Consider the following 26,525-nt stretch of genomic DNA (forward strand, 5'->3'; position numbering starts at 1 on the left):
CTAATATGGAAAAAACTTTCTATTTTATATTAATAAATGAGAAACTCCTAAAACTTAAATGTTTTAAATTAAATTTTAAATAAAAAAAAAGTTTTATATAAATATAATTTATTTTTAAAAATTTAAAAGTTTAATTTTTAATTTTATATTATTATTTCATATATATTTTTATTAAATATTTATCTCAGTTTTTACCAAATATTTTTTAGTTTTGATTCTTTTAAATAACATTTTCTTAAAAGTATTATTTTTGTTAAAAGAATAATATAATAAATAAAGACTAATACTCGTATAATAAGCAATAATTAGGGAAACGATATGTAAAAGCATAACTAATTAAAGACAAGTCTTATTTAATCATAACTAAATCCTGGTTCTAATATTATTTGTAATTTTATATAGAATATTTTAAGTTTATTATTATTAAATTGATTATTAATTTTTGATATTGTAATATTGTTCTTATTTCAATTTAAAAATAAGTTTTAAGATCATAACATTTATTAGGCGCATAGTTTAGTAAACTTGAAAAAATATATAAAATTACACGAGAAATATTACTAAGAAGTTTAGTTAAGACCTAATAAACCTTAATAAACCTTATTTTTAATTAGTATTGTATTGTTTTATTTTTTACAATAATAAAGAAATTAAGACTATTAAATATTTTTTATTTTCTTTTAAGTTATAGTTGCTTTTCATATATTGTAAATATGTAATATGCTAGTGAAAATCATGACGATACATTGTACATCCACTCGCTGAGAGGATAGGGTACATGATCAAAATATAATGAGAACATACAGAGTGACGCTGGGGAAGGGGTGACAGGGGTGCTTATCGATAGATTTCAACATCAACCTCGTTGCATAACAATACACGAGGATAGACATACTTTCCGAATAGACTATTGGCATGATTTTCCTCTTACCGGGCCATAACTTTGATGGAGCTCTGATGAAAGTTACCAAGATATATCGATTTGATACATCAAACATTTCTCGTGTCATAGCGTGCCTGTATAATGGAGAGACACTGATATATTGGAGAGACATATTTATAATATCATCAATTGTTAAATAATCGATAATACATACTTAATAATTGCATTGCATACACAATTTGTTTTGGACATGAACCACTTGATGAATATGTCAACAAGGGACTGTATTGAATTATTTTAACTCAATTTTATCGTGTTACTAGTATAAATTTTGAATTTTCTTTCTAATAAATAAAGGTAACGATATACAAAATAATAAATTAAGTAAACTGTCTTTTTACACACACACACACACACCCACACCCACACACACCCACACATATAAAATAATATATTTAATTTATTATTTTGTATATTTATCACTTGTATTTATTTTAAATATATATAATTTTGCTTTACCATGCACGAAGTACCTTGTGCAGGTTGCACATCGATTTAGCGTTTAGAAACTGATTACACACAGTCTCGATAATAAATATCATGATATTAGATTGGCTTATTTGCGCCAGAATATTATTTGCGAATATCCAGAAACGCTATTTCAACTTTACGGGCTTTTGCGCAATCGTACTTTCTTGCCCATTGTTTCGGTACTGAACGCGATTTAGCGTGCATTTTCGCCACGTTAAGCTCGCGGTGGGATTACAAGAAAGGGGGGTTGTAAACCGCGGAATCCGGAGCAACGTAGGCGGTAGCGATAGAGGTGCATTATCCTCGTTTACGCCGGCAGAAATATCCCTCGGCTGGTTCATACATATTAACGTAAGTCATTGCACGAGTCTTTACGTGAATTGTACGCAGGGAAACAAAACAGTTGGGAAATCGTGATCGTGCTTTACGAGAGCCGCGGGGTACGATCTCTATTACATAGATTATCGAATTTATCGTTGCCAGTTAGAATCAAGTGACGCGCAAATATCGCCGGTAAAGACTAAACGCAATCGACGACGTCAAATGAAAAATAGTATATAGGTAACTGCAGTTTTTGGTAACACAATCTGTTGTGAGCCGTATTAGGTCGCGTGAAAAGTAACGTGAAAAGACTGTTTCAAAGAAATACAATTTTATGTATTAATTTAAGCCTAATTCGAGTCTTTTATAATTTGTGACTTATTTTACTTACGAGGATAAGATATATATATAGTGTATATAAGCAATTTTTTTTAAATACATGAAGAGTTTACCGATGTTTGCGAAAAGACGTGAAAAGTTTTTATTCATGGAATCTAATAATTATGATAAAACATAGAACATGTCAGGCGGAAAAAATATAATTACTATTAGATTAATTCAAATTAAATTCAAATTAACTGCGGGTATCTTTCTAATTGTGGTACTTCCCTAATTGCTTTCTAATTGTATTCGCGAATCTGATTTTATGGTAATAAATTTTTTTTTAATAATCGTATTATACTTAACGCGCATTTATCATAGTTACATAATTGTAGTTCACATTAAGAGATTAAATTTCTATATATGTTGAATTTGTACGACTGGATGTCAAGAAATAATAATTCATTATGAGAAGCGTTATAATAAAACTCATCTATTTTATTGCAAGATTTTGTATGTTTTTATGCTTACTTTCATCATACTTATAATATAGTTAAATACTTTCTACTTCAATCGAATTCATATTAACCCTTATGTGCACATCCAGCGTTTATAACGCTGTTACACACCCGGGGTACTTGAGTGCCCACCATTAGTTTTTTTTAATTCCTGAGTTTGTATGTGAACGTAATCGTTTGGAATCAATTTACTTTATTAAATAAATATCAATAGAAACTATCTAAGTTATTTCAGTTTGCGAAAAGCCTGTTTGCGATGAACACTGTGTATCGATAATTAAATATATTGATTGCGCTAAATAAATGTTATAATCTAATTTACTTTAAAAATTATTGTAATTGCTTATTTATTAACTCTTGTTACCCGAATAAAATATTTATTAATTAAGTTATTAATTAATTCTCGTGTCAAAAGATCATTTTTCATCTAGTGGGTACCCGAGTACCCGGGTGTGTTTACTAAGCACTGTACTTTAATGTCATTTAGTTTAAGTTAAAAAAATTTGAAAAAAATTACCAGTGTGTTTTTAGTTTCTAAAAGAGTTAAATAATAGGGATTCGGAGGCTTATGTCGAGATTTCAATTTATATTCAAGTTATAAGCAAAAATACGACAAAGTGGGCATCCGGGTATCCGGGTGTGCACATAAGGGTTAATAGAGTACCACACATATAAAAAGTTTTGTTCATTTGAATAAAAATGTACTCTGCACAAACAGTTTAATGTGAATAAAAAACATTTGCGGTTTACTGTCATGAATTTTTTTTCAAGTCTGCTTTCTAAGCTTTCTAAGCATGTTTGAAGCAAGCAATACTTTTTATAAATTTTAAGAAATTCCATTTACAAGATTCATATAAAATAATAGTTATCATAATATTTATAGATTAATGTTAAATGTATGTGAATTGTGTAAACTGAGAGCTTTTATTGGAAAACTTTTTTATTATGCATAAATATGCATGTGTTGACTGTAGTTGGGATCACAAAAGCATAGCGTTAGCAACTCGTAGTGCCTTAGAGATATATACAAGTCCCGTTGATTTCCACGTCAAACGCATCTCGGTGAAACGAATCGGCTGGCAATGCGTGACGCGTAATTGCCTTGACCACAAACTTGCGTTCTCGCGTTTCGCGCGGAACTGTTACTCACTTTGCTACGAGAGAGTCGCAGATGCTGAAATTATGCTCGTTATAAGCGGTGTGCAGCGATACGGAACGCGTACCCCACATACACGTGAGCTGGGAAACGCGTCTCGTTCGTCGATACTGCGATTTAGATGCTCGTCTAATGCAGATAATTACACGTCGGGACATCGAGGTGGCAATTATACACTAACAATGGTTGCTTGTTAACACGAGATCGCCCTTTAATGAAACCAATATGAAATCCTTGTCCGGATTATGCGTACACCGTGTAATTTTGTAAATAACAAGTCATGTAACATAATTAACTTGTTTATCTTTATAATGACTTATATAGTTAATTTTTAGCATTATAATAAATACTTTTGATTTTTCAATCTTTTGCAAACAGTACAAATGTAAATTTATATATTTGTTTATTTTGTTTATTTATTCTTAATACAATTTTATGTTATTTATAAAAGTTTTGTAAAGATTTTTAATCCATTTAAAAGTAATATATTTGTTATGTTAGAAATTAATATTTTTAAGTAAGAAATTTGTTAAAAATTATATAATTAGTTTATAAATTTGTAAAAATAAAAAATTTCTAAAAATTTTTTGGATATGTAACCAACATTTCGTAAATCTATAGATAGATATACATAAAAATTGGATTAGTAAAGTAAAATAAAGATTTGCTAAAATTTGAAAAGTTGTGTTACAAATAATTATAAACTTATTTAGTGTACTTATTCTTTTAGAGAAAATATAATTTTTTGAAATTTTTTGTCATGATATTTTTATATAAACGCGCACAAAATAAAATCGATAGTAATCACGGATAAAATAAATAAACGTACCAATGCTATTCCAAACATTTCCAGCAATGTACAGTTCAACAATAATCGAATATGAGGATAATAAAAATCGAAAGTTAGTGCAGTTAAAAATGGAAAATGGCAGGAATTCGATTCTCAATCAACCACCAAAGCATATGCCAGCGGAACAACCATTAATTTGGCTTAATATCATTGCCATCACCGTTCTACATGTCACCGCAATCTACGTGTTTGTTACCCGATATCACGAGGCCAAATTTTGGACCTGGATATGGAGTACGTATTTATTAAATCAATTAATCATGAGAAGAAAATGTTATTTTTTGATCAAAATAAATCTTAGTGCTGTCAGCAAATAAAGTGTCAATTCGTAAATATATTTTTGTTATAATTGTTTGTCAAAAAAAATACAATAGTACGGAAATAATATTGATAGTATTTAGCTCTATAATATATTAGATGTAACGGAGTTAGTAAAGCAATAATGATGTGATCAGTGATGTAAAATTTATAGCTATTTTATAATAGCAAAGATGTTAAGAGACGTTGTTTATTAAATTTTTAGTTTCTAATTATTTTATTTTCAAATGTTTATATATTTTATATTGAGATATTTTGAATAAGATTAATTAAAATTATTTGTGTTTGTGTAATTAAACTGAGTTTTACTACAATTTATTTAAAAAGTGAGATTATATAGATTATTTATTTGTACATTTTAAGCTTAAATTCGTAGAAAATCATTCATTTTTAATTATAAATTAAAAATGTTGATATTTTCGTATTCCCTTATCTTCTCGTATTTAATAAAAAAATAAATATAATGTATTTTATTTTTTGTCTCTAGATATCTTCCATACATACGCATCTGGTTTCGGCATAACAGCTGGTCTACATCGTCTTTGGGCACATAGAAGCTATCGTGCTAAATTGCAACTTAAAATATTACTTATTTTTCTTTACTGTATGGCTGGTCAAGTATGATTCTTAAATTTAATAATTATAATTATTTGATTAATAGCCTCATTAAATTTTATTATAATTTGTCATAAGGTGTTAATTTGAGAAAATCAGTTACCACTTTTGCAGTGTAAATTATCCAATGTCTGTATTATATCAATAATAACATTTAAAACATTTACACATTAACATAGAGGAGAGAAAGGGGTTACAATTTTGTTTTATTTAAATAAATCAGTAAATATTTGCGTGACATAATTCTTGTCGGTACAAGTTTGTTACCCATAAAGTTCGATCAATCATGTTATAAGCAGAAATTATTCGAATATACATAACAAACATAATTAATAATTTACTGAAAAGAGAATAAAGATTGCGGTTATGGTATCTGTAGGGGGATCAACAAATATATTCTTAAAATTTTATTTCTAAAAGATAAAAGTATCAAATTATATTCAAAGGAATTATAGAACTTATTGTTAGATTCGCGACATTTGCAAGTGGTCCATAACCCTGAATGCAGGCAATATAACTTTATTATATGTCAAAATGCATGTACGCATTACGTTAAACGCCAAATTCAATTACATCATTTGGAAGCTATATCCAAGCTTTTTTTAATTACAATAAAGTTAAAAGATTAACATTCGACATATTTTTCAAAGTGACGTAAAGAATACACACATATAAAACTTAGAGCTACCTAATATAATACTGAAATGCAACTTTTATGACAACACAATAAACATCTATGGCCAACCTGTGGCCATGTTATAACGTTTAAACAGCATGTAAAAAAATTTAGATGGTTATCCTCAAAATTCAACAAAAGCATACAAAATATCGTGAATTCTATAACCTCTATATCTAGTTCATAATCGTTTTCTCTCCTCTATTGCCTGTATTCTAATTAATAGATTATTACATTTAATTTTTGATTAATATATTTATTTGCTGTTCAGTAAAAATTCAAGATTATTTAATGCAACATACTAAAAAAACGCACAATATTAATTTTATTTTTTAAAATAAAATTAATAGTCAAGTTATATTTCTTATTAGAGATGTTAAAAGAAATTATCGTATTTGTTGTAACTCTAATTATTAAATTTAAAATTTTCTATGTTTTACAGACTCCACCATCTAAATGGCTTCGTGTTCATCGAACACATCATAGATATACAGATACATGTGCGGATCCACATAACGCTAATCGTGGTTTCTTCTTTTCGCATATAGGCTGGTTAATGATGAAGCATCATCCAGCAGTCAAAGAGTATGGTAAAAATGTGGATATGAGTGATATTTATGCTGATCCTGTGATACGTTTTGCCGATAAGTAAGTCTAATAATTTAGTATTTAAAGTGTTCTTTTCTTTATTGTTTTATGATACATAATTTACGTTTGAGAAATACAATTATAATTGCAAGTACGACTTGTGGTAATCAAATCTAATTAATTGAATTTATCAACATATATTAGTTTTAAATTACTATTAATCATTGCAACAAATTATAATCTTTTAAATGTACTCGCAATAGAATTTGTTTGTCTATTTTTACATTTTTATGAAATGACAGTTATTCTTAATCCATAATATAAAAAAATATTAAATATCTATTCTAAAATAAAACAAAATAATAAATAAAAACGTAAATATAAAATACAAAAATATTAAATAATGGTATGCAAATAAATTCATTATTAGATTCAGATAAATACTCAAGATAAAGTAAAGAAAAAAACTTGAAAAGATTGAAGAACTGGATAATATGTATACATTATTTATACTTAAAGTTGTAAAAAGCAAATGGGAAATGAGGTTTGACATTTATGAAAAAAGATTACAATGAATAAGTTGAATTGATCGCAAAATCGCTTCGTAATTATTCGAAGTGTTTGAAATTGCGTGACGCGTTGTTCCGAGATGAGGGAGATTAAGTAGTAATCAATCAGCGTGAAGTGTCTCATCAGAGTGCGGAATTGAATGTCTGTATTGTAATTTACTTTGATTTATGTGCTTAAGTCACATGATTAAAAACACAAGAAAAAACCAGAATGCCGTTATTGAACTTTGCAAGTTTGCATGTATATAACACTTGTTAACGTTAGAATATTCTTTATTGCAGATATTACTCACTGATTATGGTGCCACTGTGCTTTGTCCTGCCGGCTATAATACCAGTTTACGTATGGAATGAAACATGGTTTTTAAGCATAAGCAGTGTGATCGTCCGCTACGTAATTGCATTGAATGTAACTTTCTCTGTCAACAGTTTCGCTCACATGTGGGGCAATAAACCGTACAATAGGTACGCGTCAATCCTTTTGGTTTGCTTGCATGATTATCATTAAAATTGACCGGATAATATTCGAATCGTGCTTAGAGATACAAGCAGAAAAGAAATTAATTTAATGTAAACGATTATAGATTTTAATATAATTACTAGGGATTTAATCGGTACATAATCGAAAGATATTATTAGATAAATAAAACTGTTTTTTTAGTAATTATATTAAATTGGTAATTTTTAATCAATACTCTTAGTTAAATAAATATATCAATTAGATTTTCAACAAATTTTATAACAACGGAGAATTACTAAATACGTACTATCACCTAAACTGTACCTCATTATTTTTATATTTTATATTCTACCTAATTAATACAACATTTAATAACAAAAATATAAAATAAATGAGAAATGTGTAATATAGATCTAAATCTAGATTATTTATGTCTCTTGTTTTGTGCAGGCTAACAATATTTCAAAATGTAGATTGATCAAAACTAATGTTGATTTTTGATAAATTTTTATGCAGCTTTTAATAACGCACTCGTATAATTTTATATTAAATTTTCACAAAAGAAGGTTTATGTAGACTATTTTACCTTTGTTATGTGTATGTATTTGTAATAAAGATAAAATCAATATTTTTACAAAATGTAACAAGTTTATTAAATTATACTATTAAAAATTTAATATAATAAATTATATTAATGTGTATAAAAAATAGAGAGAGAAAGAGAGAGAGAGAGAGAGAGAGAGAGAGAGAGAGAGAGAGAGAGAGAGAGACAAAAGTGATAACAAATAAAATTAAAAAATAATTTATATAAATGAAGATATAAGTTAAATATTATAAAAAATATCTGAAACAAGCTGCAATTTTCAAAATTTATTTACAAATCAGTGTCAAATTAAAAATAAAAAGTAATTTAAGCATTCGGTAATTATCTCTTAATTACTGTATTATATTTATAATTAAATTCATAATATAATGTATAACATTATCTGTTGAAAATTATATTTGTAAAAAATGTTTCGAGATTTCTATTTTATTTTAAAGAATACTATATTTATTTTTTTTGTTAAGGAAATTAATATTATAAAAGATAAAAATTTCAAATTTTTTTCGATTTTTGTTTTTCCTTTCAAAAATAAAATATACTGTATGTACTTTTAAAATAAAGCATACTTAGATGTATTATAAACATTATAATTATTACTTGTAAATAAGTTAATTTGTCAAAGTGTATTTTATACTTATATCGTAACAGATAGAAGTTGTAAGATATTATTCCGCTTAAATAATCTGTTGCATGATATTCCTGCGAAAGTTTGTTCGTGTAACTGGCTTGGATTAAGTAGCGTAACTTCTCTTTCTTCGTTTCTTGTTACAGTACTGTTAAGCCAACGGAGAATCCCACAGTGTCCTTCTTTGCTATGGGCGAAGGTTGGCACAATTACCATCATAGCTTTCCGTGGGACTACAAGGCTGCGGAACTTGGCCTCTATCGTCTCAATATCTCTACCGCTTTTATAGATTTCATGGCTTGGTTGGGATGGGCGTATGATTTAAAGACATCAAACGCCAAGATCATTGACAGATTATGTGCGAATAAAGGTGATGGTACGAGAAATAGAAAAATTATTCCTGGGATACCACATGTTGATCAATAAGAAGAAAGTAAAAGAAAATAAAAGAATAAGAAAGTGCACCAAACTTATACATGCCATTTTAGGCTAAATTTTTTCATAGCCTGGAAGATGTACAATGTTAATATATTATTGTTAATGTGTTGTAGTTTAAGCCCTTTTTTAAACATGATATAATAAATATAATTTTGATCATTATTTTTTTTATTAGAGTCAGTATAATTATATTTTGATATATTCTAAAAAAAATCTCTGCATTTTGTGATATCATTACGTGTAATAAATTTGTGTATAAATAAGTGTATTTTAAGATACCATATTTGATAGAAAGTTTTGCACTTGTTTACACGCAAATTATTTTGAATATGTATTATATGTCAACGTAACGAATTCGGTAGAATGTAGATTTTTATTTTGAGATGCGTGTTATAATCAAAGTAAAATATTTTGTGTCTTTTCATAAAAAAATTCAGAAAGCGTTTATATTATTATTATTTATAACACTGTATATTAATAACGTGTATTTTGTGTGCGTGCGTGTGTGTGTGTGTGTGTGTGTGTGTGTGGGTGAAAGAAAGTGGGGGGAACAAATTACACAAATTTGTTGGCCTTTAAACAATGCTAAAAATCGAGATGATTTCTAAAATAAAAGTACGTAAAGTTGAAGCAATTAACATTTTAATCAAACATTTAGAAAAATTATTTCAAAAATTAAATTTAAATTAATAAAAGTTTGAACTTATAAAAAGATAGTTTAAACTTTAAATTACCGTTGCTCCTATCTTTCTGTGTATTGACTGACATGAGAAACGTGAGACCGATTTTTATAAATTATATAGCATTCTATACTGACTATACTTTCTTTTTGCTTTTTACTAAATAAATAATTATAACCTTTTTCTCTTGTCTTTCCATCCCGGTCCTTCTTTACATTTGAATAAATAGAACAATGCTACCAGTCATTCTATGTATGAACATTGTATCTTTGAATTAAAGGAATTCTAGAACATGGCGCGGAATGTATACTTTATCATGAGCTGGATATTTCTGCTTTTGATAGATTGGATTATCCTCGAATTTTCATGGATGATATACGTTGCTTAATTACGTTCGTTGGAATTATATTAATAATTTCTCATACGTGAAATATATGGCATATATATGGAAATTTGCAGAATCAGCGGAAATATATTGATATTTTAGAGTATGTTTTCAGGGATATAAAGAGCAATATAGATAAATAAAGGACCGATTATGTATTCTATTACACAATTAAATAAATTTATCGTCAAATGATATGTAATAGCTTTTAATGACGTTATAGGATTTCAATTGTTAACATATAAATATATGTATGTATACATATATATGTGTGTTACAATTGATATCAAATAAATTATGTTTATTAATATCTAACACAATTTAACATATTAATATTTAACATTATATAATTACGAATTTAAAAGTACTTTATAAAAATATAACTTAAAATGCAATAATTGTTTAATAAATTACGATAAATTAATTATTTCCAACGTTCTTTGTTTGAAAATAAATAGATTTTATTTCTTTAAATTATGTAACATTATTAAATTGTTGTTTTATTAATACTTTTTTAGAACAAAAATTATATATTTCTATGAATAAGTAAAATTATATTATAGTTTTAGTATTCAACACTTGTAGTAAAATATTTATAAAGCATAACCAATTGAAAGTTAATTAATTAACGCGTGCAGTATAAATTATAATTTTATGTATATTGCCGACCTTAAAATATTTTTAGTTTAATTTTAATATACATGAATTATGAGATTATGAATTATAATTATAAAATAGTAACGGACACTTTAATCAGTGGAATGCATAAAATTATTTTGAGCTGCCAATTGCAAGAAATTATTTAAATGAAATTTATTTAAGTATTAAGTATAAAATGCTATCAGAATTAAAAAACTGTTTTTATATAACAAGTATCTAGATAGTTAACATTTTTCCGCCGTGTCTCCTATAGCCTCGTGCAAATTTTTGTCCCGGCCCGATAGCGGAATTTTAAACGTTGCGGAATTTTAATAAAGGCTTTGTCACATGATAGGTATCGGATGTATCACACGGATGGGGTAGGCGCCTTCGCCGACCTCTGCGGTCAACGATTTATATACATAAATGCCCTACATACGCGAAGTCACGTTTCGCCGATAAAAAAAGAAAGGGAGATGCCAGAAAAGTGTTATCGATCCGGATAGCCTGACGTCGCGCCGTTTCACCCGGGGGTTAAATTTAGTATTTATCATCACGTATTCCGCGGAGTCTACAGGTAGCGCCTGCGCGACCCTACCGTGTCGCGCGTCACGCACCCCTATACGCGCATATGCCTATCTACTACCCTATACATAGCCGGTGCACACACACGGCTACGGCGGAACATATTTACTTCTATGCGGACGCATTACGAACATTCGTCTATTTTTGTTACAGCGACCTGTCGTGTATCGATCATTTCTCTAATGTTTCTGTAAATGCGACCGGGGATTCGCATTCTCGCGTTTCTGTCCCCCTCCCCTCCGTTTTCCTTCCCCGATAAGCGTCAGCGTTGAAAATCTAGGCCGAGAAAAGCCGCCGCCGTCGCATGTTTTTGTGTCGCGAAAACACGCGACGGCCGCTGCACATGTGGGGTACAAGTAAATTGCACGATTTATCACTAATTAAACCATTAGGTACGCGTTTGTAATTACACTCGATTTGCATGTTATATTTTATACATGCTTTCAGAGGAATTATATGGTAATGGTATTTTTGTTATCGCTGAACACACACATACATACACACACACACACACACACACGCACGCACTAGAGATAATACTGACATATTGTTTTAACGTTAATAGTTATTGTTTTAATTTTAAAGATAACCATTCGTATTCAATTAATTTTTTATATAATTTTATATATTTTGTCATACAATAATAACAAAATATAACACGTAAATATTTATTATATCATTATACAAACATATTAAAATTATATTTCTTTGCCTTTCTCTTTCTCTCTCTTTTGGTTCTAATTTATTTTTTATGCTGAAAAAAGCTCTAATTTTATAAATTACTAAGTAAAAATAAGCTTTATTTATGCGATTTCAGATAATATTTTCAGTGCTTTGTATCATCTTATAAAATATTACAAGATTTTTCTAAAGAGAATAAGAGAGAAAAATACTTCTAAAATGTGAAAAGTATGCAAGGAACAACAAAACAACTTAAACGATATTGGTATTTCCATGCCAAACTATGTGCAAGACTAAAATTTTCTCGACGTTGTAAAATATAAAGAAATATTCCGTACATATATATATACGGAATTTCTATGCATTATATTTTATATTAAAAAAACAGTAAACTAAACAAAATCATTTGCGATACACGCATGAAAAATTACTAAAAATAATTTAGGATACAAAATATATTTAATTTTAAAGCATCTAAAATTAAAAACAATGGGATATGTAAATACGATACGAGGAGTCCAAGCAACTCGACTCACCCCGCGTTACTGACCTGACCAGTTTTAGTTTTGTCAGGATAATACCCTCGCCGCCACCACAGTAAACACACCACCCGCCACTTTTGTCCCACGACACTGTGCTGGGTTACGTGCACGCAGCCTGGATTTTAAGGTCCACGCCGGTGCTGGTGATGCCGAAGCGCACCCCGAAGGGCAAAAATACTCAATCCGACTGGACTACTCGAGCGAGACCGTGACTTCGTACGTGACGCGGGAATGTGATTAAAAAAGCTGTGGCACATACATAAACCAACATGAGATTATCGAGGATACACCGTCCAACTTTACTGTAGTGTACGAGAGGGACGGAGCGGACGCGACGATAAATGAACACTATCGGTGGGAGAGAGGAAGAAAGGGATGGTCGGGGTGATACACGCGTATGTGTGTGAATGAATTGAAATCACTGGCGAATCGGAAGAGCAGAGCGAAGCAGACCAGAGCAGGGCAAGCGATTGAATAAACAAACTAGAGCTGGCGGACACACTGGCCGGACGGACCGTATCGTAAACAGGGGGGTAAATAGCCACGCGTTTTCCCTCAGGTGCGTGGGTGGTCGGTGGTGCATGCGTATGGTACACCGTGTGTACGTGTGTACGTGTGTAGGTGTAATATGCGTGCAGCCCGTGCCTGCGTGTATCTATATGCACGTGTACGGGTATGAAAGTGCAAGAGATCCTCTAACCGCGACGATGGTTTAGGGTGTACTGAACGTTACCCGGAGAGGGTTGGGAAACAGCGTAGTGTCTAATCCAACATTACCTAACTGTATAGCAACGGCGCCATGGAAACGGCACGTTTGCGCCTGCGTCGCCGTCGACATAGATCGACTTAAACTTTTTTGGCAATTCCGCCAGTTACTTCGAGAACTCGCAATAAAAGCCGCTATTAATTCTCTATAAGTGTCGCGTTCAAGGGAGAGAGGGGATAACTTTGCAATTTGTCGCTCTCGGGGGAGCCTGGTAGTGGTGGTCGGTGCGCGTTGACCCGAGAGAAATCGCGCGCGGGGGTGGAACAAGTATCGAGGTGGCTAATGTCGCCGCTCTAACATCTTGAATTAATTCCGCCGTTATCTGTTTAATTAAACATAATAGATCTTTTACTGTTGCACCGCGACCCGCATTCTTTTCTTTGATAAATCGAAAAGATGCGGCGGGAACAAAAGTATTAAAACCACCATTTACCTTGTTTTGTTTTCGATTGTATGCTATTTCGCCTATTCTTTACTACAGAAAGGCTACTCGTATATCTACTAAATATCAAGTTTTTGACAATCAATCACGATTAAAGCGACATCTCTCCTCGATATTGCATCTTCACTCGGGATTTCTATTTCTTCTATTTTAAAATCAATGAAAAAATTATAATAACTTATTCAGTTTTGTAAATCATAAAGTGTGATAATTTTCGTTTATAATATTTCATACAAAATAATTTGAAATTTTTTAATATATCTTTTTTAATCTGATAATCTATAAATTTTGAATAAAAAATAAATAGAGATAGAGAGCAATTGATGAGAGACTGTGTTTTATCATAATAGACTATATTATGAAAACTGTAATGTTAAACTATTATATAATATACATAAATGTTATAATTGTAACTGCAATTATTTACATTATGGATCGCTGATAAGCTGACAATGCAGTGTTGCTATTTTATCTGTTGAGTCGTTCTGTATTATGAATCACTGATGCGATATTATTGATATTCAAGATTTAATGTAATTTTTTTTATTGTTTATGATAATGTATGATTCGCTATAAATTTTTTAATTATTATTTACGAAGATATGATTAATTTTAATTTTGTTTTTACAAAAATGTAATAAATAAAGATAAGATTATAAAAAGAAGAAAAATTTTTTTTGTACAAAAACTTAATTCTTCTAAAGAATACAAAAGAATAAAAATTTAAAAAAGATAAAAAATGTTTATTTTTGAACAGCGGTATCACGAATCGATATAGGATTCCAGGGGTTAGAGATCGACTTCCAGTTCGGGGTAAAATTATGAGAGGAACATTGATATTACCGACTATAGTTTTACTTATCTAATACAAATATTTAAATACTTGAATCATAGATAACTTTACACAATTTATAATTTTATTGTTTTTTTAAATATAAGTTATAGAACGTCTATGACATAATATATTTCCATATAAAAATTTTTATAATTATCTAAATTTACTTTATTATTTTTTTACAACATAAAATTTTTTAAACTATTATTGTTGATTTTGATTAATATTTGATTAGTACATGAGAAAAGAATATGATTATATTAAATAAATATACTTCAAACAATTTAAATATAAAATATGCTCGTAAAAAGTTGTCACTTATTCATTGATGACAGTTTCATATTTGTAATACAAATCTTTTTTAAAGTAATTTGTTTTTTAGATATCTTAAATTAGGATAAGGTAAAACAAATAATAGGATAAATTATTTAATATTTCATTTTTTGTTTATATCATTTTATGATATAAACACAGATATTATACTATTTTGGTTTATTAACTTGCGGTTTTAATATTGTTGCTCTTTTTGGCTGCTTCTTCACGTATTATTTTAGCAACTACAGATAGTCCCTGAAAAATAATTGAAAATGTTAATGTTTCCAAGCAATGTATATAGGTAAGTAATATATTTTTATTTTATTAAATAAAAAAAATTAGTTATAAAAACATTTATGTTTGTATTTTTACCCGTTGATATTTTTTTATTTTAATTTGTATTATTGTATAAAGAAATATAATTATCTTATATAGATCTTTTGTGTAAAAACTTAAATATAATATTTTTTATGACATGTACATACATAAATATATTGTAATATTTGAGAATTAATTAAAATTAATAATTTTCAAATTATACCTTATCCATTTCTTCTGGTGAAATACAACTGTAGCTAAGTCTCAAATGACAATCATGTTTTGAATCATCAAAATTGAAGGCGTTTCCAGGAATAACAAAAACACCTTGCGGCACACATTTCTTCATCACTAAATCCATCACATCATCTACAACCGTTACTTTAATCCAAAGAAAAAATCCACCTTGTGGAATGTACCATTCTGCCAAACCTACAAATAACAATTTTGTATGAAAATTTCGAAACTATATTTGAAATCCATAATATATTATATATAATTTTAATATATTATAATATATTATATAATTTTTAATAAAAATAAAGTATAAGTTAAATCAGTAGAACATTCAAAAATTGTTTATTATAAACTATTTACAAGGGAACGGACAGAACTGTTCCTCATCGATTTTAATGAGTTTTAGATATGTTGTAAAACAAAAAAAATATTAGACCCATATTTTTTTATCTGCGTATCTCGACGTTTAGGGGTTGAAACCACCCAACGAATATAACGCATTTTTTGTTTTGGGCAAATATCTTTGAAAATATAAGGTTTATGAAACAATGTTTTATACAAAAAAGTTTTATAGCTTTTTATACTTTTTACAATAGTATATTTGGATTTTTCAAAAATTTCAAACTTCTTAATTTAGTTGTGTGCAATGTGTAAAGCGTAATAATGCCATGTGTATGAACGTTTCAATATTATGTGTGCAATGTGTTAATATTGTTTCTTTAGCTTATATGTGCAATAATGTCATGTGTGCAATGTGTATGAGCGAAATAATATCATGTGTGCAATGTGTATCAACGCAATATTATCGTGTATGCAGTGTGCATGTGCAAAATAATGTCATGTGTGCAATGTGTATGAGCGAAATAGTATCATGCGTGTAATCGTACTTTTGTGCCTTAATTATTTTCGTGTGTGCAAACGAAGCTGTAGGCAGTCGAGATGTAGGCAATCGGGCACCTTTGCAAAATTTGTGTGCAAACGAAGCTGTAGGCAACTGAAACCCATTCTTCATATTGCAATATATTAAAAAATCACACAAACATACACACACGAACGCGCGCGTTATGAAGTAATTTAAAATTAATTTATTTTTTTAATAAAATTGATTTTAAATTTGTAACAATGCAAAAATTATTGTTTAACTTACCATTTAAATGTTTTTCAACCATGGTCAGCATTGTGTTACATCGCTCCTGATAGAATTTCTTAAGATCTTTGAAATGTTGCTCAAATTTTTGCTGATCCCAATTCTCAAAAAGTTTATAAAGAAACATCTGGAAAAAAGATTATTATAAATAAATTTTGGTAAACATTTAACAAAATGATTTTATATTAAGTTTATTGCTAAAATGTTAGTAATAATTTTTATTTATAAAAAACATATACAATAATTAATTGTTATCATTACTCTCGATAAGAATTCAAATTACTGATATGCAATAAAAAATAGTTTTAAATTAAAAAACAAAAAATAAGAATCTGAGTATTTACCTGACTACACACACACACACACACACACACACGCGCGCGCGCGCGCGCGCGCGTTTAAGCCTATCATCAAAAAAATATTTTTTATTAAAAATAATCATTATTTATTAAAAAAAATAAATTTAGTAATTGCTTCTTTAAGCATTAGAACTGATATTTTTTTGTACACATGTATGTACACGTACACATACTTTTTGTCGTTTGAGAATTTTATTTTCATTAAAAAAGGTAAGGAACTATCATAACTCAAAGGAAGAATCCAGCTTTACGCGTCGCTTGTGCGTTGCCGCTTGTTGTAACAACTCCCCCCGCGCGCCTAGCAATCTCAAGGTTCAAGCGCTAGGGATCGAGGGGCGGCCGCCGTGGCCGGGCGCTCGGCGCGCTTGCATTTGCCGGTAGGCCGGTCTAATACAGAAAATTTTACAAGTCTTATAACTCGTTAACTATTGCGAAAATGCGCTCTACCTGCTTATAAAAATTGCATAAATCTTTACCAAACACCCTATATATATATGATAATTACTTATTATTATTAATATCATCATTAAGATCTGGTTAATATATCAAATTATTGATAAACTAAATGCAGTGAAAAATGATCATAATTTAACAAAATTCACAAAAAAATAAAATAAGAACTTGATAAAATAATTATCTGGTTGTTTACTTGTGAATTTGTGATTATATATTTACATTTACCTATAATTTATATATCATATGTAAAAAGAACTACTGTTATAGTGTTGTTTGTTATGAGTAATGAAATTAGTTAACAGATATCAAAAGAATGTTAAAGAAAAGTCTTACTTGAGATAAAGATGATGCCTGAAGAACAGAGCTTCCCATATGAATAACCAATTTAGCTATAATACTTTTGTGCGCTGTAACAAAACCGACGCGAATTCCAGCACTCATAATCTTGCTGAATGAGTCCATTCTAATTACGCGACCATCAGTATCAAGAGAGAAAAATGACATGGGCTGTTCATCCAAAAATTGAACAAAGTAGTAAGGATCATCTTCAACGATCAAGAAATTGTATTTCTGTGCTAATTCGTACACTTTTTTCCTTCGAGTCTTCGACAAGACAGTACCTGTAGGATTTGCTGCCGTCGGGTTGACGTAAAGTAACTGGAAAATTCAACAGGCTGCATATTTTTTGATAAGAAAGTAATTTTAAAGCACCATGACAGTCATTGTTTAAATATATAAATACATAAAATTTTTCAGAAATAAACATACAAAAACAAAAGAAATAAATATATTTTTAAAATAATTTTTTACATAGTTTTGAGAAAAGCATTGACCATAATACTGTTATCTTTTGACTCACTTTCGGCATTGGTCTACCGTCCTTAAGTCTTTGTTCGCATGCTTTGGCAATTTCATCGGGAATTATTCCATCAGAATCTTGATTAATTTCTATAATATCTGGTAACAATGCTGTTAACTATAAATACAAGAATAAATTACGATAATAACAAACTCTATAAAAGCTAACAGATTGTTGTATATGTGTAAACTAAAATTTATTTATTTAATTTAAAAATGTGATATAAACATTTCGATCCGTAATTAGTCCTCTTCAATTAACGTATTATGAATTATTATCAATTGTCTGCAGCAGCTTGTTAAAATTGCTTGAATTAAACGACAGTTATTATATAGATATGGTCAATAAAAAAATTTTTTGTTAAAAAAGATAGTTTAATGATAAATAATTTTATTACATAAAAAAACGTAATGTAGACTTGTATAAAACGTATATGTATATATATCAAATGTATGTACAGACAGTACATCAAAGTTTGACGTATATAGGACAACCGTCGGAGAACACTATGGCCGGTATTCATAGTCAAATCTTATTTCAAGATCGTCTCAAGCAATGTCTTAAGATGCTAATACGGCTCTGTGATTGGTTGATGGCATCTTAAAACAGTACTTAAGATGATCTTAAATATAAGACCCGACTATGAATACCGGCCTTTATCACTTAATTTGAGCAATTTTGACACATATACACACATACAGTTTGATATAAATATTAATATAAAATTGTTGGAAATTTAAATATTATACTATTTTATATAAAATTGATACATTAATTTTAGTTAATTTAGACAGTGCAATATAAATTATAGTAAGTAATTTTTTGCATTTCTTATTGAAAACTTATTAAAACTTATTAAAAATTTCCTTTTACACTTTTATTGTTAATTATTCTTTTATAATAGATAATTTTATAATATTTAAAATATAACAAACCGCTTTGATTATGCCTGTATATGTTGGCGTTTGAACCATAACTGGATCATTCTGATCAATCATCATTTCAAAAATTTTATTGCAACCATCCATGGAACCGCATGTGATCGCGATATCCCAATCACTTTGTTTTGGTGTATGCCACAGTTTTTGAAAGTTTCTGCATTTTTCTATTAACGGCTGGTAACTTTGGAAAAAAAATGACAAGCATACAAAATTTTAGATATTAAAACGTGAATTAAGTAAAAAATATTTTATTAATTAAATGATGAAAATTATTTGTATATTTAAGTAACATATATACAATTTATTATTGTATACCATAAAAACATTAAAATATTATATTAAATAGAAAATAAAGTTAAATATTAATTTTGAAAATGTTTAAAACATTTAGAATTAATTAAAAAAAATTTTTAATTTAACGTTATTTATTCTATATAATAAGAAAAAATACCATTTTATATTATGTATTAATTTCGTGTATTAATATTGTGTATTAATGTCGACTTACCCCTGTGAAGGTCCATATTGTAACGCTGTATACATTTCTTGTTTGTCAAGTTTTATTGGGATATCATATTTATAAGTCATAGAAATATTACTGATAGGATATGTAGCGGGATTTGGCATACCGGCAGCTAGGGTTATACTGTTTGGTTGAGACATGTAGAGCTTGGCTAATTAACAATTTAAAATGATAAACAGTTGTGAGATAAACAAAGATATTGAATTAATAATAAAAACTTAAAAATATCTGTATGTACATTAATTTTGTGTAGAAAATTAAAAAATGTTTTTTATTAAGTTGTTATTTTATTCATAATAATCGTTTACTTTATATTATTTTATTTAAGATCTATTGTAAATAACACACATTACTTATTATACAACAACTTTTGTTAATAGATTAAATTAATAAAAAAGTTTTATTGAGATGCATGTATACATAAATCAAATTTTTATATATGTAATATTATATTTAAATTTCGAATAATATATGATAAATTCTCTATTTTTTTTACAAATTGGTAAAAAATAATCATTCAAATGGTGAATTATACCTTTAAATTTATTTATCGTGTTTAGTTTTTATATTAAATAAAATTAGTAATTGACAAGTTAAAATTGAAGAAAAAATCATATCTATGATATAGGAAAAAAGATATTGCTATTAAATTACAAATAAAACAGATAAGATGAAGAACTAATCTGTTAGTGCAAATTATTATTTTCACACTAAAAAAAAATGCATCTTTTATGTAGCCTTTATTTAGCCTTTTTATTTTGATTTATTAAAATAAAACAATTACAAATATAAGAACAAATATTATTTTATGTGAGAATACTTTTTCACATATAAACACAAATTATATTAAACCATAAATATTATATTTTACACGTATTTATTAGGTTAGGTTAAATTTATTTAAATATTTATGTTAGATATTTTCACAATCTTAAATATAATAATAAAATATATAATTACATAGAACATATATTTTTGAAAAATCTAAATATATAATTATAAAGAGTATTAATAATAAATAGCGTAAAACTGTTTTTACAACACATTTACAATTAACAAAATAAAATAATGTAAAAGTAAACATTTTGAGTTCACTTTAAAAGATTACTTCAATTCTAAAATGGCAAGAATATAATTATAAAGAAAAACGTGTTTCTCTTATATATAGTTAAAGTATATTCAAAGTTTGAAAATAAATTTTTGTTATATAAAAATATTGTTTGCAAAACTTTAAGTAAAAATATATATGATAAACAAAAATTATGTGAGCGTAATTACTTACTTATATGTCTAATTAAGTTGTCTTTTCGTCGGCTGGTGATTTTAGCGAAGAATTTGGTGTAATCCATGATGATTTTTGGGCGAAATAACTGTTTTAATTCCTTTTTCCGTTATAATTCCTTTTTACTGAGATATTTTTACGTGTAACGTTAAAATAATAATTTTATATATTAGTTATAAACAATACTGGATTTTTACTTTGTGCCTCTTATCAGATCTGAATGTGATTTAAAAGTTTCCATAGCATTCCGACTTGAAAGCAATATTGTTAGTAGTGTCGCTTCTCGCCCAAGTGCCGAACGAACAAGTAGAATATGAATATTATTATAAAAAAGATACAGTAGATTTTTTATGGTTATTTATTATAAAACGTTATCTGAAAATTAATAAAATTTGCTATTATAAAAAGTTCTAATCCATTTTGTAAATTAATCCTTTTTTATTATATATGTATTATTTAATTAATTTTAATACTCACATTTAATATCTTATTAATATGATGTCTGGCAGAATTTTTGTGCATACAACACATATGTCACTGCATATAATGCTGTAATAATCGCTGATATACTGCGCATGCGACAGCGCTAGCGACTGCTTAAAAGACGCGTGACATACTGAAAAATCTATCGATTAAAGTAAAAAGAGTTATCAGTCTTTGATAAGAGTTGTTTACAACACGTAAGACTTTTGTTATCGGCAATATAGGCTGAATAATCAGCACATTATAGATTTATTTTAAAAATCCAATATTAAAAAAATTTTTTAATAATTATAAAAGAAGATAATGATAATGATAAAAATAAAATCAAATAGAAATTATGTGTAAATGAACACAGTATAAGTCTGATAAAGAGTTTACTGTTTTCTTCAAGAACGGTTAGAGATAAGGAGAAGATACAGGTTATTAAAATTGTAGAATAAGTAGGAGGGAGACAGATATTTTTTTTAGATGGAGGGTTTTCTGAGATTTCAAAATTTCTTCTGTTTTTTATAATAAAATTATATTTATATAATGCTTTTACATAACATAATTCTTCCAATTATTCTACATATAAGAATATTAAAGATTATCAACATTATATACACCGACGTATAAAAAAAACCGGGACAAAAATTTTGACCGAATTTTTTGGCAATTTTCAAAATGACGTAATTTTGTGAAAAATCATCCAAATTACATAAACCTTTTTTAAATTAAAGAACAAAGATTTTACTTTAAAAATCTCTAGGCGGAAGTTTGATTTGTTAAGTGTGACCTTTTTATAACGCATGAAAACAAAACATGTTCTTTTTATTTAAAAAAGTAAAAGTTTGTTATCATTTTTCACAAGTTTTTTGTTAAAATCTTGCTAATATTAATCCAGATTCTTAAAGCTTGTTTTTTAAGTAATTAAAAAAAAAAGACATGTCGATACGATATTTTTTGTTGATTATACACGAATTTGAAATTTGCACTGCATTTTAGGGTATTTTAGCGAATAAATACAGTATTTTTTGGATACCATAAAACGATATCAATATGATATTGCACATTGATTTTATTCGTGTTTAACTCAATCATACTGCCGATTTTTTAAATAAAATTTCAATTTTTATTTTTTATGTATAAGTATGTGTGTATGTATGTTTATGTGTATGTGTATATTTACGTGTAAGTTTATGAGTATAGATGAATGTAACCTTTTGACTTTAATAAAATTGGTGCGTCAGTTATCCGTTATATTCAGATCAGTAAGTACAAATTTCCACTGATGAATTTCTGAACCACATGAAGTGCAAAATCCGACCAAATAAAATCAATGTGCAATATCATATTGATACCATTTCATGGTATCCAAAATATACTGTATTTATTATATAATCAACGAAAAACCTCGTACCGACATGTTTTTTTTTAAATTGCTTAGAAAAGAACGAGCTTTAAGAATCTGGATTAATATTAGCAAGGTTTTAACGAAAAACTTGGGAAGAATGATAAAAAAGATTTATTTTTTTGAATAAAAAAACCATGTTTTGGTTTTCATGTGATATAAAAAAGTCACACTTAATAAATCAGACTTCCACATAAGAATTCTTAAAGTAGAGTCTTTGCTCTTTAATTTAAAAAAAGGTTCACGTAATTTGAATGATTTTTCGCAATGTTACGTCACTTTGAAGATTGTCTAAAAATTTGGTCAAAATTTTTGTCCCGTTTTTTTGCGCCAGTGTATTTTCTTTACACAAATTAATTTACTTCACTACTTTGTGTATAAAAAGATTAATGTATATTTGTTAAAAAATGAGTAGTTTATAAAAAGTCTTATACTTTTTGTCAAAATACGCCAGAATAAAATATAAAATATCGTAAATTTTTGATATTTTGGGAGAGCTTTATTTGTATATAATCCCAATTGCCTACAGCTTCACTTGCACACATTTAGCAGAGCTGCTCAATTGCCTACATTCCCAATTGCCTACAATCTCAATTGCCTACAGCCTTCGTTTGCACACACAAAAATAATTAAGGTACAAGAGTAGGATTGCACACATGACATTATTGCGCCCATACACACTGCACACATGATATTATTTTGCTCATATACATTGCACACATGACATTATTTCGCACATGCACATTGCACACACGATAATATTGCGCTGATACACATTGCACACATGATATTATTTTGCTCATATACATTGCACATATGACATTAATGCATACATTTGGATTGCACACATGACATTATTGCACACATATACATTGCACACATGACATTATTGCACACGTGCACATTGCACACATGATATCATTGCATTCATACATTCTGAAGGCACAATTTCAATAACTTGGGCGCCTTGATTTGATGATGGTTTTTAAATATATAATATTTTTTATGCTCAACAAAAAAATGTATAGATCTTATTATAGAGCTAACTACTTTAGTTTTCGAGATATACCATATTAAAAATAAAAATAAAAGTAGATTAAAAATAAAAAGAAAAGTAGGCAGACTTCGCTTTGTATGAGAAGTTGCAAACCCATGTGGAACAGTACAAAGCACACACACACACACACACACACACACACACACACACACACACACACACACACACACACACACACACACACACACACACACACACACACACACACACACACACACACACACACACACACACGGCGGGTGCAAAAGAGGCTTTGCCCCTCTCTTCTGCACCCAATGCGTATGAGCGAAATAATATTATGTGTGCAATGTGTCTGTGCGCAATATTGTCATGTGTGTAATGTGTATGGGCGCAATAATGTTATGTGTGCAATCTTACTCTTGTACCTTAATTATTTTCGTGTGTGCAAACGAAGCTGTAGGCAATTGGAATTATAGGCAAGAGGAATCGCCCCTGATATTTCGATGTTCTATTTACCTTATATTTTTATATTCAAAATAATTAAAAGAATTATATTATATAAAAACAAATTTTATTAAAAATAATTTTTAAATCTCAATGACCTTCTACCTAGAAAAAATTTGTGTCTTTCATAAGATGATTTTTCTAGTTATCATATATTTTAAATAATAAATTTATTTTCTTCTATCTCTAACTGTTAAAAAAAAACTGAATTTTTAGATTCATCCTGTATATACAAACACTTTTTTAATTAAATTAAATAAATAATTAAATATTATTTAAAACACGTAAATATTTTTAAGTGTTATAATTATTAAAGAAAACAATATAATTGAAAAAATGACGCAATATGAAAAAAATAAGTAATTGAAGAGTCCATGGGAAAAAGAAAGGTTGTCAAAATTTTTCATTTTTCAGAAAATGCAAATTTATTTTTTAATCTATTGTTATTCATATACAATTAAACAAGAAGAAACAAATGCAATATTTTTGATAGCTCATTTAATTTTGCATCTTTTGTAATAATTATTTTTAAACTTTGATTAATATAACACATAAACTTCTAAAATAACAAAATAGATTGAACAATTTTTTTGTAAAAAGGGGAAATAATTTTGGGAATGAGCAACACTGCCTCAATTGTTTTTTTTTCTTCTAAATTTCTTTTTTATTTCTTTTTTTGAGTCACAGCGGAAAATGCAATATTATCGAATTCAGAAAAATATTTGTGCTTTTTTTCTTTATTTTTAGAAGATAACTTTGGAAGGTGGAAAAAGAAATTTTGCGCTTTATTGCTACAAAAAACTTTTAAATTTTGTACATCATTGAATCTTTCAACAGATGTCAGCAAAGGCTAAAAAAGGAAAATGTCTACTTTTATACATAATATCTGAATGACAAATTTGGATACTCTCAGCAATAAATTAATATAAGTCATGTTTCACATATTTTATATTTCATGATAGGTAAGTTGAATTTGCCTTGTTGTTGTTTATAATAAGTTGGTGGTTTTATTATAGTTACAACTACTTTATTTCAATGACCGTAGTACGTAATTTTTTGCCTTAATAAAAATTGAAATTCTATTTTAAAGATTAATTCTTTTATTGGTCGGGTTGTACATGGACATTTAGTTTTATAGAATTTGCCAAGAAATTTACTCCACTCGTAAAGCATATTTTTGTCGACATTTTGTTATTGTATTCATGTGACAGTTCCCCTTGTTTCAATATTTTAATATGACATTCCTTCTTATTGCATTGTAGACCATTTTTGTAAGGATGTCAAAAAACAAAAAAAGCTATATTTGGAATGTGATTTAGCTAGTATAAAATAGCACACTTAGAAGTATACAACAAACTTAATTCAAAATTTTCAAAAATTAACAACCCTTGTTTTCCTATGGAAACAATTAATCCTTCAATTATAAAATAAATGTTAACCGTAAAAATTTAGTATTAAGACATTAAAAGATTTTTAATGAAATTTGTGGTTCTTTATTGTGGCTCTATATGAAAGGACAGTATTAAAGAGAAAATAGAAATTTTGAAATATAGTCGTAACATTTATTCCAATTTATTAACATCTTGTATGTGTTTGTGTGTGGGTATATATTTGTGTGAATAACCACGTGTATTTGTAAGCGTGTATGTTACTGTTTCCATCACT

The 26,525-nt window shown here is 28.1% G+C and overlaps 2 protein-coding genes and 1 long non-coding RNA gene across 11 annotated transcripts in view; 1 reads left to right on the forward strand and 2 right to left on the reverse strand.

The window, feature by feature from the left end:
* LOC105839370 (follistatin-related protein 5) overlaps positions 1–14,820 on the reverse strand; it is a 39,808-nt gene extending 24,988 nt beyond the window's left edge. For 2 of the 8 annotated variants that reach the window (XM_028192756.2, XM_028192752.2), the window contains exon 1: positions 12,994–13,679. The gene's annotated coding sequence lies outside the window, so the exon portion shown is untranslated. The other 6 variants (XM_036284817.1, XM_036284816.1, XM_028192754.2 and 3 more) reach the window with 6 other exon arrangements.
* LOC105839487 ((11Z)-hexadec-11-enoyl-CoA conjugase) lies at positions 4,457–10,877 on the forward strand. The gene is made up of 5 exons (XM_012685826.2): positions 4,457–4,814; positions 5,386–5,516; positions 6,632–6,837; positions 7,629–7,811; positions 9,182–10,877. The coding sequence occupies exons 1-5, from the start codon at positions 4,562–4,564 to the stop codon at positions 9,459–9,461; spliced, it is 1,053 nt and encodes a 350-aa protein (XP_012541280.2). The 5' UTR covers positions 4,457–4,561; the 3' UTR covers positions 9,462–10,877.
* A 268-nt stretch (positions 14,821–15,088) lies between the features above and the next one.
* Positions 15,089–26,525, reverse strand: part of LOC105831977 — a 101,932-nt gene continuing 90,495 nt past the window's right edge. For both annotated transcript variants that reach the window (XR_004962702.1, XR_004962701.1), the window contains 9 exons: positions 21,943–22,090; positions 21,466–21,840; positions 20,169–20,334; positions 19,655–19,841; positions 18,720–18,836; positions 18,194–18,517; positions 17,046–17,172; positions 15,885–16,093; positions 15,089–15,598 (listed from right to left, as the gene is read on the reverse strand). This is a non-coding gene — a long non-coding RNA (kynurenine/alpha-aminoadipate aminotransferase, mitochondrial). The remainder of the gene's footprint in view (positions 15,599–15,884; positions 16,094–17,045; positions 17,173–18,193; positions 18,518–18,719; positions 18,837–19,654; positions 19,842–20,168; positions 20,335–21,465; positions 21,841–21,942; positions 22,091–26,525) is intronic.

Source organism: Monomorium pharaonis, chromosome 3, assembly GCF_013373865.1.
Source record: "Monomorium pharaonis isolate MP-MQ-018 chromosome 3, ASM1337386v2, whole genome shotgun sequence".
NCBI classification, from domain to species: domain Eukaryota; kingdom Metazoa; phylum Arthropoda; class Insecta; order Hymenoptera; family Formicidae; genus Monomorium; species Monomorium pharaonis.

Coding starts and splice junctions, on each gene's coding strand:
- LOC105839487 (XM_012685826.2), top strand. CDS start 4,562: ATGCTATTCCAAACATTTCCAGCAATGTACAGTTCAACAATAATCGAA. Junction 5,517..6,631: donor TTTACTGTATGGCTGGTCAA/GTATGATTCTTA, acceptor TATGTTTTACAG/ACTCCACCATCTAAATGGCT. Junction 6,838..7,628: donor GTGATACGTTTTGCCGATAA/GTAAGTCTAATA, acceptor TCTTTATTGCAG/ATATTACTCACTGATTATGG.